General features: G+C 40.7%; 2 protein-coding genes across 2 annotated transcripts; both read left to right on the top strand.

The window, feature by feature from the left end:
* The first annotated feature begins 502 nt into the window (after positions 1-502).
* On the top strand, positions 503-11,069 carry tcf25 (transcription factor 25 (basic helix-loop-helix)). The gene is made up of 18 exons (XM_037488997.2): positions 503-863; positions 1,467-1,613; positions 1,705-1,776; positions 1,943-2,067; positions 2,822-2,887; positions 2,973-3,055; positions 3,374-3,504; positions 3,925-4,024; positions 4,296-4,389; positions 4,535-4,627; positions 5,956-6,061; positions 6,761-6,920; positions 7,026-7,113; positions 7,339-7,497; positions 7,589-7,676; positions 8,089-8,168; positions 8,319-8,394; positions 9,949-11,069. The coding sequence occupies exons 1-18, from the start codon at positions 663-665 to the stop codon at positions 10,114-10,116; spliced, it is 2,037 nt and encodes a 678-aa protein (XP_037344894.2). The 5' UTR covers positions 503-662; the 3' UTR covers positions 10,117-11,069.
* A 1,378-nt stretch (positions 11,070-12,447) lies between these two features.
* On the top strand, positions 12,448-15,839 carry mc1r (melanocortin 1 receptor). Its single transcript, XM_037489012.2, has one exon. It carries the CDS (start codon positions 13,018-13,020, stop codon positions 13,993-13,995), a length of 978 nt encoding a protein of 325 aa, XP_037344909.2. The 5' UTR covers positions 12,448-13,017; the 3' UTR covers positions 13,996-15,839.
* Positions 15,840-17,237: the final 1,398 nt, after the last annotated feature.

Below are 17,237 nucleotides of genomic sequence, written 5' to 3' on the forward strand. Positions count from 1 at the left end.
AATGATTAATCTACCAGGTTGTCCGACAAGTTCTGCATGTTTTTTCATTCATTTCTGTCATGTAGATATTGTTTTTGTTGGTCACAGATGATCTATTAAGCAGATGCAGTGTGTGTGGATACTAGAGAGGCGCAATAATACTTCCCCATTTTGATTTATGGGTCTGTCACTCAGCATCACTTAGTATAATTCAGAATAAGGAGGCAGCATCAACTTGAGTAAAACATTTTATGGTCCTGTTACAAAAAACACATTTCATTCAAGACATCACAGTATTACCATTTGTTATTGTTAGAAGCATCTAGCACAAAACAATGACATTGTCTTGAATGAAATCAGTGGTTTTAATTATTTTTACTTTTGTGTTATACTGCCACCTCCTGCTGCATGAGAGAACAACGCGCTGACTGAGTGAATTTGTGTGCGGCATCAATAGCTTATTTTCTGGTGCATTTTCCACCTGTCCTGTAGAGGGCAGTAACGCACTCAGAAGTGTTACTGCATTTAGAAAGAGGGAAAAAGAAGAAGAAGAGAAAACGGACAACCAATGGAATTGCCACTTATTACACAGCCTGTCAGCTAACTAACGTTAGTACAGTTACTACCTAAATCGGTAATATTTTAATTAACGTTACGTGTATGTGTCGTTTGAGCAGTGGACAATGTCTTCCCGGGCTCTGCGGAGGCTCAAAGGGAAACAGCGGGGTCAGGAGGCCTTGGACCTCGGGGATCTAACTTTGGGTGACAGCTCGGAGGAGCAGCTGGACTCGGCTAATGTTTCTCCTCCGCCTGATGGCAAAGACCGCGGCCGAAAGGCGAAGAAAAATAAGGCTCAGAAAAACTTCAGCAACATCTATGAACTGGTAAGGAGAAGATGTAACTAGCCGAACTGGAAGCAATTTACTTATAATACGACCCCGTCAAATTACGTGTTTCCCCCTTCGCTCATAAACATTGCTAACTCAAGCTAGCCGTGTGACGTCAGCGTTAGCTTGTTTCTCAGGTAATTAAACGTTACTCTAAGATAACATATTACGTTAAGCCTTAACGTTAAGTAAGCTAACACGCTGTTTGTCAGAAGCAGTGTACAATAACAACAACCTTAAGAAAAACAGTGACTAAAAAAGTCCACCATGCTGTACCAAAGACATGTTTACTAACCTTTGAATTGCATAAAACCAAAATGGAGACTTTGTCAACAAATCCGCACATGATCCTGAACCTAAACCCTCAAAGACTATTATCTATTTATTTTGATCAACATTTGGACAGAACAATGAATAATGAACAACAATAAAGTGGTGTTTGAATTCAGTAACCTCATTTAATACTAATAATTCGAATTTGTACGAAGCAGTTAAACTACTCAAACTTAGTGGTTGCCATTGAATTGTTGTAACCTCAGGTCTTTTCAGGAAAAGCTTTTTCTTGCTTACCAAACCCTCTTGTATTTTTCTTTTTACTAGATAGGTGATGTAGACAACGAAGCAGAGAAAATCTCACCCGATGAAGATGCAGAAAAGCCAGCTGGAAATGAAACAAATGGCACGGGAAAAAACAATAACAGCGAAACTGAGGAACCAACTAAAAACAAAGAGGAAATTTCTACAAAGGTAGATATGCGAGAAGAACGATTTCTGACCTTCACAAAATTATTTTGATCAGCTTTGCATATATTAAAGTCTAATCTCTTGTTTTTAATAGTCTTTGTCTGGAGACAGAGTTAAAAAGAAGAAGAAAAGGAAAAAGACAAAACTGACATCAGAAGATGCACAGGTAATTTTATTTGGAAGGTATTCTACATCTGCTCTAGTATGAAATTAAGTACTTTAATTAACAATAAATAGCAATCCTCGTTTATTTATTGAAAACTGTAGCTTCTGTAGCCTTTATTACACTACTTAAACATGGCTTCGTCCCTCTTTTTTATAATGAACTCCAGGAGGCGGTACCAGAAGATAATATAGATTTATTGCTGCAAAATCTGGAGCAGTCTAATGGTCTGAGTTTGCAAAATGAGGATTGCAGTGTCTCCGAGAGAAGAACCGTGTTACACGTGGAGCACAGGTGAGAAGACCAACATCTCTGGTGTAGACTGATTCAGACAAGATTGCATTTCTTTGTTCATTCTCTGTCACAGCCCCGACACAAGGGGGACCAGGTCATTCACGGAATCCCTTCCATTGGAAAAAAAAAATCTCGTCAGGTCACCACGCATGCGTGTGACTCCTGACAGACGAGAGGCTTGTGTGGGGACCCCGGCGTTAGAACAGGCAGCAGCGCCCACTTGAAAATGACTGTGTCCTCCCCGTCGACCGTCCGCGTGCCACCTCCCCCCGTTGGTCGGACCATACGTGCCAAACCCCTCACCCACCTATGATGAGTTTGACTCTCCTGATTTAGAGGCTGTCTGTATAAGGGGATGCAATGCGTATAATCAACAGAGCATTGTAAAAGGTCAAAACTTCTCGATATATGGCCACACAGCCAGTGATGTCAGGGCGAACCTTTACAAATCACAATCAAAGGCTAAAATCCCTGTGTTCATAGAATTATGTCATGTGGCTGCTGATTTCAGTGATTCAACCATGCTGGAAAAACGGCGAGCATGTACTCTAACATTTGTCAAGTGTGAAAGCCTTTCATCTGGGAATAACCAGTCAACTTCGTAATGTTGCTTTTATTGGATTTATGACTCTATGTTTTTACATTCATACACAACATCTAAATCAAACACCTTGTTTCTCCTGGAATGTGTTTCCTCAGCTCGCTAATGTTGTCATTTAGCACATCAACATTTACATCTTTGTCTACTCCTAAGGAACCTCAACCCAGACACGGAGCTGAAGAGATATTTTGGGGCTCGAGCTATTCAGGGGGAACAAAGGTAAAAAAATGTTTTATGGAATTAGCCCTCACTGTCTGCATGAGTGCAGTATGTTCCTGTGGTCATTTATATTGTTTTTTGGCAGACCACGACAGAGAAACCGACAGTTTCACCGTAGCACCTGGATGACAATTCCAAAGGACAGCTGGCCTCGTTTCAGCCGTCCAGGTAGGCTTCTCCCTATAGTCATCTGAAGTGTAACATTTCCAAAGTTTGTTGCAGATATGTGGAGCAGAAAACAATATAAACAGTATAAATACACATAAATCACATATGTTGGAAATTAAATCAATACACTGTATTGGCTGACGCATACATGTGTCTTTTAAAAAAATATATTTTTAAGGTATATCTTTTGCAAGAAATCTTCACTAATGTAATCTCTCATTAGATCTGATCTTGAATCAGTGTTTAATAGGTATTCTCTATTAGCATCCTGTTGTGTCCTTCCTTATGTGTTGTTAACTCGGTTTAATATCTTGGTAGGAATCTCAATGACGCTTCTGCAGTCAAAGGAAGGCACACAGTACTTCACCTTTGAACATGGTCGGCAGTACCAACAAGTGCAGTTCAAGTTCCTGGATGCTGTTGAGTCTATGGATCCCAACAACATTGTGGTAGAACAAGTTCATTTCTGCTCTTTTGTTTGGTGTCATTTAATTACTGTTGCCTGGATTACGTAAAATAATCAGTGTGACTGGTGGCAGGGCATAAGCAGGGCATAGACATGCTATTCATCCAAAGCTTTCAACTCTTGAATTGACATAAAACATCTTGTTGTGGTCTCCTCAATGACCACTGTGGTTTGAAATTTCAAAGGTCCATTTACTGAGCTCAAAAGTGCGCTGTCCGCATGTCTAATGAGATGCAGTTACTATGCTTGCGCTTGTACTATTTAACAGTTATTAACCAGTCTGATGGCAGATTGCTAAAGTGTGTGAACATACTGACATTCTTGCAGAAAACAAAATTCTGACCCTTCTTCCTATGTTGAATGATTTTCTCTATTGTGTCTCTATTTTTCTTTTTCTCACCAGGCATTGCTTCAGCTTAACCCCTACCATATTGATTCCTTGCTGCAGCTGTCTGATGTCTGTCGCATACAGGAGGATCAGGAGATGGCCAGGGACCTCATCGGTGAGAATAATGCGCTACTTTTTATAACTTGATTCAATTATAAACCAAAGACAGAAAATTTGTTTAAATTCCAGCAATGAGCCAGATACCAAACAATTAAGTGCTGGTGATACAGAACATACAGTAAGAGCGTAACGTAACATGTTGTACAGCTGTGTTCAGGACTGCTGTCTGTACATTGTGCTTCAGTGAAAATGCTGTTGTTAGGATTATTGTAATTATTGTTGTGGATAAAAGGGAATGATGGATTTTTCTTCATTTGTTTTTCCAGAGAGGGCAATGTACAGCTTCGAGTGTGCCTTTCACCCCCTGTTCAGTCTAACCTCAGGTACCAGCAGACTCGATTATCTGCGTACAGAGAACAGGTGGGTAACTTCCTTTTCCTCTTTGTTTGCTGTTGCTCAACACATTGCTTTGCGTCAGGCATCTGTGACTTAAGAATCTTGTTTCTCACTGAAATTGTATTTGAATGACCGAGCAATTGAATAATTGAATCATCTTGGTCTGCAGGGCGTTTTATCTGGCTCTCTATAAGCACATGATGTTCCTGGAAAAGAGAGGCTGCCCTCGGACGGCTTTGGAGTACTGCAAACTTATTCTGAGGTACGGAGAAGTTATAGAGTAGAGTAAGTAATGTCATACAGAGAAGTTCACATGCTTTGGCAGGATTCTTTTCTTACAAAAATAAGAAGGCAAAGTCTAATCACTCAACTGACCGGCCAGTGTTTCAGAGATCGGAGTGAGACAAGGACAAAAGGTGATCTTGTAATCTTCGCAATAAAACATCTTTGATGTTTTACATCTTTACGTGTCGTGGCCAATCAGCGTTCAGAAGTCTACAGCGCCTTCTTTTCCCTCCAACTTTTCATCCTTTCACTCCAAATTTAAGTTAACACTGGATTATTATTATTATTATTATTACGTTAAGTGTTTCAGCTTAATCTATGATCTTAATGAGATCAGTTTAAACTTTTGGTCAAATCTTCATCAAGGCTTGAGTGTTCGTCACACAACGTGAATGTGCTGTGGTGGCCAGGTATGGTGTAATGATGATACTCATGAAGAATTATATAACATTTACATTGGTTAAATCTCAAAACAATGCAGATGTCAACATCTCATTACATGACACGCAACCTCCGGTTTCCTGTTGCTACATAGTTCACTTCATAATGCCTCGCATACACACACACACACACACTAAAGATGGTCGTTCCCTGCCATCGGTCTGCTCCAGCTTAAACTTTACGACCTAACCAAATCATGGTCAATGCTTATCTCTGATTTCTATCGGACTCTGGCTTCCTTACTGTCAGCTAGGTTCTGGTCCTTTTATAAAGCGGCACTGGAGGAATAAAAGCTGACGGCTGCCCTTGTTTCATCAGTAGTGAGTAAATCATTGTCAGCCTCAAATGCCAAGAAGAATCTGCTTGAAGAACTGTCTCACGATGATCTGATTAAAACTGTCAATGTTATGTTTGAGAGAAAAACAGCGCTCATAACTTTATTCCCCTTTTTATATATATATATATATATATATATATATTTTTAAACCAAAATCATATTAAATATCATCATGCATGCTCAAATAGTATTGGGTGGATTTTAAAGGAAACCAGAAAAACTATTTCATCATAGAAAATTGTGCACAGCAGAGTGCAGGAAAAGCTTTAAAACTTACTCTGAAAGCAAATAAGCAAAGCAGTGGGATTTTCCTACATCTGGTTTCTGATGTTTGACGATTTATTTTTCACTGAAATTACATTTTAGATGAAGCCAAATGTCAACTTGAACCAACAGTGCCTTTTTAAGGACCGTGTGATACACAAATAGTTTCACCCATTGTGGGATGAGACCGTTAGTTGTTCTTGGATCCAGATGTTGTATTTGTGCCCTATTAACCCTCTAATCACCTTTTGCTTTTGTCTTAGTTTGGACCCAGATGCTGACCCACTTTGCATGCTCCTGCTCATAGATTTTCTTACACTGCGCTCGAGAGAATACCAGTATCTCCTCCAGTTACATCAGGACTTGGAGGTAATTATTAGTGGCCTGTAAGGGTTATTTTACTGGTGCATTTGACAAGGTGCCCGCCATGGCCTGAGGGTTTAAGTCTTCAGTTGTCCATACATCTGTTTGCACATATGTCCGTACATGAGGCGATGTCTCAGGAATGCCTGGTTGGAAAACTTTGTTGCCCACCAAGACCCAAGGATGAACCGATTCTATTGGTCAAAGATCCAGGTCAATATCCCGGTGACCTCACAAAACATCATTTTTGGCTTAAATCAAATATTAGTTTTTCAGTTATCGGTATTGACACGCCTAACTATCAAGCCTAAAAGACCATGCACCAATCCAATATTACATTATTACACTACCAAATCATTTTTATAAACTTGTATAATGCTACACAACAATATGTGACAATTGATGTGTGCCTAATCAATAGTTACTTGCACTTCTTGCTGAGTTAGTTGTTTTCTATGTATGCTTCATGCTACATGACCCGTTTTCAAGGAACTGTCTTACACAAGATTTAAACCGATGCTTTAGCGTTGTTCTTACCAGTCACTACCAGATCTGTCAATTGAATCAACTGACTGTTAGTCGATATACATTTTCTTGTTTCGTGGATCTTAACCTTCTGTTTGTCAGTCATCTGAGAATCTTTTTTTGTTCACTAACCTTAAAGTTTAATTTGCTGACACAAAAATTTCTGTTTTTGCATTTTAGGTGCACAGAAATCTGGGCCTGCTGCCAAACTTTGCATTCTCCACTGCACTTTGTCATTTCCATCTTAGTCAACAAGATGATGCTGATCCTGAAGAACGAGAGAAAGAAAGAGAAACAGCTGACCAGATGCTGCAGACAGCTCTCATCATGTTCCCCGGAGGTTAGACTCTCAGTCAATGAATATTAAAAGGGAATTCCCCCTCAGTCACTTCTTCCCATTGTTAATTGCTATGACTGAAGATATCACTGTAATAAATCTCTGCAGTCTTGATTCCTCTACTGGATCTGTGTACTGTGCAGCCCGATGCCACAGTCAGCTCACATGCCTTCTTTGGCCCAAAGAGCCGGATTGGGTAATGTATCCTCCCTTTGTTTTGTTCATCATGCTATTTAACCCCTTTTTTATGAATGAAGCTTTGTGTCATTTATTTTAATGTGGCTTTTTACTGAGCATTTGTCATGTTATTGCTATGAACCTTTTCATAGCTTATGACCTATTGTTATCCTTACTTTCTATCCATTTTGCTTTTCCGTTACCCCAACGTTAAACAAAAACCCGCCCCACTATCTGTTTTTAGGCAGCCGCCAGCCCTGGCTGAACTGACTGCTCTGTATGTGGGGAGAACTCACAGCATGTGGAGGGAGGCAGCGGTAATGCTTTGGTTGGAACAGTCTGTGAAAGAGGTGCTGCGTCGGGTTGATGCTAAAGACCCTCTGGTAGATGACTGCCAAAACAAGTAAGTAACCTGGTTTAGCTGCTGTGTTGAAATACTTCTCTGCAGTCTTGCTTCCTACGTTCGCGTAACTCCCGTCCCTCTACTTTATCAGACAGCAGAGGTACAAGTGTGCACCGAGGAACATCCATCGCCACGTCCTCCTCTCTGAGATCAAAGAGGCCACCTCGAGTCTGCCTCTTGTAAGTAACGTTCAGCAACCACACTTATCAAGGAAAACCAATCAGATCAAAATCTTGTCAACCATCTTATGCACACTAAGGCCTTCCACATATCCTGACATGCTGGATGAGTTTGTTTGATAATAATCACACTACTGGAAATATGTGGCCTCCCTTATGTCTTAATCTAAGATTATCTTTGTTTTCACAAGTAAAAACTTGGACTGGTACAACAAGAAGAAATGCAATATTTTATTCTTTTTAAAAAAATGGACTCGTAGACTGACAATCATATGATCATGGATGTGCAAAAAATTCTAAAGAATCCAATGAGCTTAGTTTCACACTGCTTTAAAGTTCGTACCGTTGGATCCAAAAAATTCTGATGACCTTTCTGACCCATGTTGTTGTATATGTGTTTTGACAAACAAAGGAGGTGACTAGTCAGCCTGTGATGGGATTCGACCCTCTGCCTCCACTGGACTCTGTGACATCATACACCCGACCAGAGAGGTAATGGAGGACCCGTACATCTGTCCACTCTAAATCCCGTTGCAGTCAAAAAAGAAGCAATTGTTGTGCTGTAGAAAGCAGCAGGCGATAGAGCAGCAATTTTCTTTCATGTCAAAATTGTATTTTTCTCATGTGTGTTTGTGTAACTAGGCAGCACGTTGGTGCAACCAATGAAAGTACATTGTCGCTGTTTTTCCGGTCTTTGCTGCCAAACTTCAACCTTCAGGTGAGTTTTGTGGATTAGGCCGAATTGGTTGTAGCAAATAGTTTTGGAAAATTGCTTTAGTTTTATTGAAAGAAAATATGGTTGTCTTCCACAAATATAAAACAATCAGGCCTTTAAACAGAATTCATGTTATTTATGTGATGTTGTGAATCTGTCATAATTTGTGAATTCAGTTGTCAACCAGTAGAGCAAACCATAGTGATGTCACCTGAAGATGAATCCTGTACAATAAAAGAACTCTCCAAAGGAACCTATGACGTGGAAATTGCCGCATCATGTGATTAACAGCCGTGTTAAATACCATTTTAAATGGTTATAAATGTCAGCAATATATTGGTTGCTTAATGGTACAGTCATCTTTAGTCCACATTTGTCCTCAGCAAAGAACGAGTGTTTGCTTTTTCTCCTCATTTACTCTGCATTATTTGCTTGTCACAAACAGCTTTCCGTTTGGCGTGTAGCGCTGTAGAGCTGGACAGAATGTACCAAACCACTGCAGTCTGCAATTCCCAATGCGGTGTACACCCTGACTTCAAGACATATTTGCATCGTGCCGACAATCTATATTAGACCATAACTGTCTATTAACTTTGTAAAAATGTAAAAGAGTACCCTGTGGAGTTTTCCACCACTACTACTGCTATAGAGCAATGTATTTGTGATGCAATTCCCTCTTAGTTTGTTCTGTGGCACGCACATGAGAAGTGTGATGCTATGCTATGCAACTCTCACATTTTATTCACCAACAAATCTGCGTTGACAATATTGTTTTGGGAAGAGAAAGCATTCAACATTTTTGTTACAGTGAGGCCATTATTTTAGTCCACACAACTTGTTTGTGTACAAGTAAACTCCTGGGTACATTTTATATTGTGTGGAATTTGACAATTTATAACTTAGAATAACTGACAATTTGATGGATGGCCTGAGAGCTGCAAATAGACTGAACCCACTTACACTGGACTTCATTTATCTCTAAGGTTTTAAGAGATTCTGATGAATTAACTTGCGACCAGAATAATTTGTAAGATCCCTGTGATAACACAACAATCTTCAAGTCCTGCATGGCTGCTTTGACAACCCAAAAGAATGATTTTTTTTCTCTAACTCATCACTAGTCCAGTGCGCTTTAAAACTCGAACTGCTGCCACATAAAGATGCAGCAGCAGCAACATCCTGTGGGTCAGCTATACATGCTCAAAGTTACCAGATGGGTTTCCATCAGGACAGTTCCATCCATCCTGATCATGTTATCCACTTACGGAGAGGAAAAGATGTGATACAGATAAAAGAAACAAAGTTAAGATATAGCAAAATATGCTGCACATTGTTCTTTATTAATGCTGACCGTTAAATATCTACAAACAGCATCATGTTGTATATATTATATTAGAAAAAATATAAAACAATGTCTGTTATACATTCCAGAGGATTGTGACAGTTAAGGGTGTTAAATAGAAGAAGAAACAAAATCTGACAACGATAAACACAAACATAGAAAGTAATGACACGTCAGATATTTGTATTTTGACCAACATCTCTTTCCTCTATAAGGGGGGGCTGAGGCAGGAGGATGACATGGAAGTTGCCCGAGCTGGACAGGAGCTGAACCAGGAAGTGAATCGTCTAATGGTGGCAATGAGAGACATGCTGGCAAACATCAGGTTTCAAGAGCCCCCCAGAGAGGACAACCCCTACAGAGATGAGGATGAGTGGGACTGAGGCAGGTGGAGACAGGAGGAAGAAATAGGGACATTAAGAAATTTAAAACTATTTGATGGTGTTTTAAGGGTTTACAATAATTAAGAAGAGATGAACAACTGTATTTTTTTTTTAACTGGCACAGTTATCACAAACCATAAGGATGGAAGAAAGAGCTGACTTAAACAATATTTAAACAGACTATTGGCAACATTGGGAACTTTTCAATAGTCAGAAAACAGATTTTTTTAACTCATCGCGACTCAAGTTGACTGTTTTATTTCTTCTTTGTCAGTGAGCCACACTCTCAGTTCTCCCTCTCGCTTTAGACTATGAGGCAATTTTTCATGTTTACTAACAGTGGACCGGCTTATAAATTAAGATCCACATTTCTTTGAGTGACAGTTCTGTATCAAACATTTAGCAATTGAGCATGGCAGCACTATAATTTTGTATTTCATTGCCACAGGGTTTCCAAACAGCAGTGCTTTCCTACCAAATAGATGAAAAGTTTCAAAATATGACAAGGCACTCTAAAAGGATGTTAGTTCCAGCATGTTAAGGTTACTAAAAAGTTCCTCAAATCATTATTTTAGAAAAGTCCAAAGTTATTTCTGGATAAAAATTACTTTCACTACTTTCAGGCTTTATGATTTATTAAAAACTCATCCATAAACATTTTTATTTTCTAAATCAAACCATCCCAATATTGCAATTCTGTTATCTAATGAAGAAATTGTTACTTAAATGGTTACAAAGTCCTTTCATTGGACAACATCTGTCTGAGGACTTAATGAAATCTTCTAGGACTCATTCTTGTGTAAATCGTATTGTTGCTGCAGGATGGCAGCGGTTCCTCTCCTTTGCTCCCTCACGTCTCCCCTGTTTGGAAATCTATTCCACATTTCTGTTTGAGTCGGCACATTTTTGATTATTTTGATGGCTTACCCCAACCAATAAAACAGTAGAGAAATCACCCGAATTTGTTCTGTTGTCAAAGTGATGTTAAGGGCGTACGACACTTGTTTTATGAATGTTGCCTAAATTCTATAGTGTATATAACCGTACTTCTGGCAAGATGTCAACCATAGATATGTCCTTCCAACTTCCCTTATGTGACAATCCACCTAATGTCTCAGCCTGACAGCCTGCAGCGCCCTCACGTGGCTTTCATCTGGAAAAAGGAACAATCTCGTCTCATGAGGATGCACCTTTTTGTTTTCCTGTCAAACCTCCGAACAAAAAAATGTCAGACATAAGAGTTGAGTTAATCTCTTTATGGGTTTTCTCTATTAAAACACCAATTCATTTATAATAAAAAACATTAAGTTAGTCAACCTAAAGATGTCTTTGTTCTCAGGAGACAAACAAAGCACCATCAGTACTAGCTGTTCGTGCATTGATAATGTAATAAAATGAGAAAATAGTCACAGGGGCATTTCAAATTAAGTTTAAAAAAAATGTTTAAAGCCACATTTAGTTTCAAATTTATAAGCCGCAAGTGACCAAATCAATGTTTAATGAGCTGTCATCTGTTCATACTCGTATGTTCTTTAGCGATATGTGCCGTGCAAGTCAAATGGTAAACAGATTACGTACATGTCAGTCATACCTGTTCCTTTACAAACATGCGTGTATATGGGGCCCCAAACATCACAGCCCGGCTCAGAGACCTGCCGCAAAGCAGGGAGACAAACAAGCAAGCACGGTTAAAAAAGGGACCCGTTTGTTGTTAACAAAACAAATAAGGATCAGAAGTGAGCCCAGAACCGCACAGCCCTGATGTCGTGCCAGAGACGCCAGCGCCTCCTCTCAGTCAACCCCTGGTTTCTGAATGGAGAAGATCTTTAGGGCCGATCCGCCTCTGCTCAGGTGTGGCTCATCCAGCTGATGACACTTCAATCAGGACCTGCAACAACAGTCAAAAACACAAGGCCACCTGGGACGTGGGAGGGTGTCACAGTGACTTTAGGGAAGAAATACAGCTCTTTGTTGATGACTTTGCTGCATGACTTTGGGAACAAAGTGTCCACAGCAACAGTAACCGCAAATATAATCACTCAAAGCTGTTTAAACCAAAAAATTAAAAAAGAAAATCCAGGTCAAGAAACAAAAGCATTGAACCAATGTCAAACCATGGAAGTTTTAAATAAAGGCACTGACTAACTGCGCGTGGTGTTTGGTAATCCATCACCGTCAGCATTATTGTCAAAATCAAACTATACATCCATAAATTAAATAGCAAACTTTCGGTTTCAGACAAACATTTAACAAAATGATACCAAGCAGAACATCGCTTGTCCCCACCCTGCCGTTTTCTCCATTTCTTCCCCCCCCCCCCCCCCCCCCCCCCAAAGCTGCGCGCGTGTGAGACGTTACTGAGACACAACCACAGCCCAGCTGACGTTTGTTTGAGAGGAGGAGGAGGCGCCTCGGGTCTCTCAGGATGCCGCATCCCTCTCACAAACCTTCAACACAGTCAGTCACAGTGTCCCGTTCCCTGGGCAGGAGTTCCGCGCATGGACCGATGAGAGGGAAAACGCGTGGTTCTGATGGAGAGGGGAAATTGATGGACGTGTAAGAGTTGCAGCCACAAAGAACCGGAAAACTCGCGAGGAGACGAACTTTTCACACGGACGAGCGCTCAAATGAATTTGACTGAGTATTTATTTAACTATTATTATTTAATGGGCGAAATAGAAAGTGATAACTCGTTGTGGATATTTGACAGTTAGCGAGGAGGTGGTTCAAATAACTCAACAACTCGCTTGATTTTCTTTTCAACTTGCTGTGGTGAACCGGTTTATGGCTGAAAAGAAGCAACAAAACAAAGACAACTTGACAACTTGCTTGCTCATTGACACTACTGCAGTAAAATCCAGCATTTACAGGCCTGTACATACTTCATATAGAGGTTAGAACATGGAATTGACCAACAGGTCCCGTCTTGCCCCCTCCATCTACCACATGGAGCTCAACCCGCAAAATGACTTCATGGAGGACAACGAAACGAACTCCACCGCTGGAGAGCGAAACTCGCTGGGCTGCGTGCAGATCCGCATCCCGCAGGAGCTCTTCTTGGCTCTGGGGCTCATCAGCCTGATGGAGAACATCCTGGTGGTTCTTGCCATCTCCAAGAACCGCAACCTGCACTCTCCAATGTACTACTTCATCTGCTGCCTGGCGGTGTCCGACATGCTGGTGAGTGTAAGCAACGTGGTGGAGACCATCTTCATGCTTCTCAACGACCACGGCCTGATGGACGTGCACCCCGGCATGCTGCGCCACCTGGACAACGTCATCGACGTGATGATCTGCAGCTCCGTGGTGTCCTCGCTCTCGTTCCTGTGCACCATCGCTGCGGATCGCTACATCACCATCTTTTACGCGCTGCGTTACCACAGCATCATGACCACACAGCGCGCAGTCATCATTATCGGGGTGGTGTGGTTGGCCAGTATCACCTCCAGCATCCTCTTCATCGTGTACCACACCGACATCGCTGTCATTGTGTGCCTCGTCACGTTCTTCTGCGCCACCCTGGTGTTTAACGCCGTGCTGTACCTCCACATGTTCTTCCTGGCCCACGTGCACTCCAGGCGCATCATGGCTTTCAACAAAAACCGGCGCCAATCCACGAGCATGAAGGGAGCCATGACCCTCACCATTCTGCTCGGGGTTTTCATTGTATGCTGGGGCCCGTTCTTCCTCCATCTCATCCTCATCCTCACTTGCCCCACCAGCCCCTTCTGCAATTGTTTCTTCCGAAACTTCAATCTCTTCCTCATCCTCATCATCTGCAATTCGCTAATCGACCCGCTCATCTACGCCTACCGGAGCCGCGAGCTGCGTAAAACCCTGCGGGAGCTTGTCCTGTGTTCGTGGTGCTTCGGGATGTGACAAGGAGCAGAATGTCTGCAGAAGGCCTGCATTATGACATACACCGTGACTGATGAGTGCTTGAACCGACTGTATATCTGTACATCGTGGATATCAAGGTATTTCCACACATTCCGTCTGTGGGGAGGTTGTACACAATTCCATGGACTGTGAAACTCTTTTAATCCAATAATGATTCAGAGATCCTCGTATTTGAAGCTGTTTCGAAAACTGCACAAGCTGGCAAGCATTTTATTCTTGTTCAATAAAAGTAAATGTATTTTCCTCTCTAAATCTCGAACATGTTGGTATAAACTAATTTCTTTGAAGAAATGTGTTCCCACCCTTTTTCATGCTATTGGCACTATTTAAGAAATCAGGTAAGAAAACATCTGTAAATATGTTAAAGTTGTTGCCACGGTGCATGTAGTCTGTTGAGCACAGTAATTCATTTAGAGACAATTCCACAAGGAGACTGCTCGTATTCAGACCAATTTCTGAGGGTGCTTTTAACAAAAAATGATGCTTTGCGAAACAGGATTTGGAGTGTAATTCTTACATTGCGGTGTTAAGCAATTCATAGGACATGTTAATGTTTGACGTTACCAATGAGCTCCCTTTGACCCTTCCATTTCCCTACTATTTCAAAGTGGTGTCCATCCTGTCAACTTCATCCTAAAAACATATACATTTACTCCAATGTTCCTAACTGCTGGCTAGAAAATAGTTTGTTTCATTTTTCAAGCATGCCAAGAGAAATGGATCGATATTAAATGACACGTAACAGAAAAGTGTTGCATTTAGCCTTTCGATGACACGACAGCAAACTCTCGCTGCAGTCTAATTATTGGCGTTGTGGGTGTAACTCTGCGTGCCAAAAATACATTTCTGGATTACTGAAAGGGGAAATATGGTTGAAATCACATGGCCTGCCTGGCTCAAGGCCCCGGGGCACAAGAGGGTTTATGAGAGAAGCCATATCAAAGTAACATTTTGAATGGTTCTCTGAGATGTGCAAATAAGGGAGACTTCTTAAAGATTTGGGCCTGGCTTATGCCGCTCAAACAAGTGGGACTTTAAGCCTGGTGGCCTGTTCTTTCTTTTCGTAACAAAAATAATACTTCTTTACTCAACCTATTGCTCTTGAATTTAAGAATCTCTCCTTTCTTATTATTTAATTATTATATGACATATTTTTTATAGATCCTGATTTGCTGTAAAGAGGATCTGACTTTTAGTCTCTGAGTGATCTTAATAAACCGTGAAGTTAAGCCATATGTCTGTATTTGAGCCAAGAAGTGTATTGTTGCCCCCCATTGAATTGTTGCAGAGTTGTTGCCGTATTACGGAAAAAGACTTCTAATAATTCAACTTTCCTGGTTAGATGACAGCAACCGAGGGTGAAATTCATATGTGTGAAATGTATATTTGTGTGCACATTGTACTGTTTATGTGTTGCCAGATTGTTTGCTGACACAGTCCCTGTTTGCTACTGAATATAGCATCATTTTCTTCGAGTCAATTGGGGTTAGGGTTATTAATGAATGAAACAGTTGGAATGTTATTATATTTTATTATAGTGTTATAATCTATTTTCCTTGATGTGTTTTGTCTTGATGTTACTGGCACATGGCACATTATTCAAGAACATTCCTGCCAAAGGCCTTCTTCTTATAGGTCCTATACATACTAACAAGATACTACAGTTTCTCAGAGATCACCATCATGTGTTCGGGTAACTAAATGGAGATTTTTCCATTTAAAAGTTGTAAAAAAAGATATGTAAAATTGTACACCTCAACGAGTGTCTCTGTGATATGAATTAAAAGTATTTACTTCCACTCCTTGAACTAACATGTTTATAACATGACACTTATATTTATTAATAAAGAACAAATATCTAATACAACTTTTGCTAATAGCAGACAGAAGGGCCATTCATATATAACACAACAGAGACAAATTTGAAATACTCATTTTTTAAACTCATGATCAAGTTAAATTCCTGTGAAATAAATAACATCATTGACGAGAAGGGGGTTCCCAACTGAAATAAATATAAATCCTCACCCTGTCCTCTAGGAAGAAATTAGAAGTCTTAATTCTATAAATAACGGATTTAACAGAAAACAAGCTAAATTTGAGTTTACCAGCCTCAATTTATATCCCATGTTTTTCTTTGGAACTTTGCTTAGTTTATGTTGGACGGGACATTTTAGGATAAAGAGGGTGTGGCCTTTTGGCTTACCTTGTAATGCATAATAGCTTGTAATTCTTTATTGGTTTGAAGAATTTTTATTTGTCCATCAATATTCTTTCCTCTACAGCAGCTCCTTTCAATGCGTGCGGTTGTTTTTTCTTCTTAAAATGTTAAGGCTCATAAATCAATATATTTCATGGGTTATTATTCTCCATGTGGCGTTTTGTTGTCATCCTTTCGTCACTGAAAATATACGCAGGCCCTTGACCGTGACTATAAATGTTAACCTTTACAAATGCCAGGAGCGCTTTTGCCGTCCCACGGGCGATCGCAGCACGACACATCCGTTGTTCCACAGTTACTATTTAGAGCTTGTGTAAACTGTAAATAGGAACATGGGCTGTTTGCGAAAACAAGTCACTCAGATCGTAACATCCGGGTTAAGGCTGTGGCTGAGCGTGAAAGCGCGTGTCACCGCCTGCGGTCATCAGGCTCTCTGCTGCAGCGCAGATAGCGGTGACGGTGAACAATCATGGACAATGACTAACTTGTTTTTGCTATATTCCAGTGCTCTGCTCTCATTTGGCCCTGATGCTTCAGCTATATAACACACCTGGTTCAAATGCCCGCTTAACCCAGATAAGAGGTAACAGGTAACAGAGCTGCTCCTCTGCAGCAAGGGTCCGATACCAGCAGCTCCAGATGCAGAGTACTGACTAACTTTAGAACAATTGCAAGAACTCGTTGTGCCTTCCGTGGCCGTAACTTCTTGTAAACCTTGCGTTAAGTTGTGCATTAGTTCAGCTGAATGACTGACTGGGGGTGGAGCTCATGGTTTGAATGCCATCACTTAGATGCAGCATTAAAAAATTGGCATGAGAATAAGTTCCTTAGTCTTATTGAATTAGTTATCGCTGTGGGTTGCTAATCTTCCCTTCCTCTGTCACATGCAGGCTCATTAGAAAATACTACACCCCCCCCCCTCCCATCTGAGTATCTCCACAAGGAGCTACCCAGAGGTGTACCATATTTCCTCTAAAGTCCAATCGGACCACACTGCATG

Source organism: Pungitius pungitius, chromosome 4 (genome assembly GCF_949316345.1).
Source record: "Pungitius pungitius chromosome 4, fPunPun2.1, whole genome shotgun sequence".
In the NCBI taxonomy this organism is placed as follows: domain Eukaryota; kingdom Metazoa; phylum Chordata; class Actinopteri; order Perciformes; family Gasterosteidae; genus Pungitius; species Pungitius pungitius.

Bases quoted from the DNA above. Each gene is read 5' to 3' on its own strand.
- tcf25 (XM_037488997.2), top strand. From the start codon at position 663: ATGTCTTCCCGGGCTCTGCGGAGGCTCAAAGGGAAACAGCGGGGTCAG. The intron at 4,390-4,534 runs GTGGGTAACTTC...CTTGGTCTGCAG, and splicing joins TATCTGCGTACAGAGAACAG to GGCGTTTTATCTGGCTCTCT. The intron at 8,395-9,948 runs GTGAGTTTTGTG...TTCCTCTATAAG, and splicing joins TGCCAAACTTCAACCTTCAG to GGGGGGCTGAGGCAGGAGGA.
- mc1r (XM_037489012.2), top strand. From the start codon at position 13,018: ATGGAATTGACCAACAGGTCCCGTCTTGCCCCCTCCATCTACCACATG.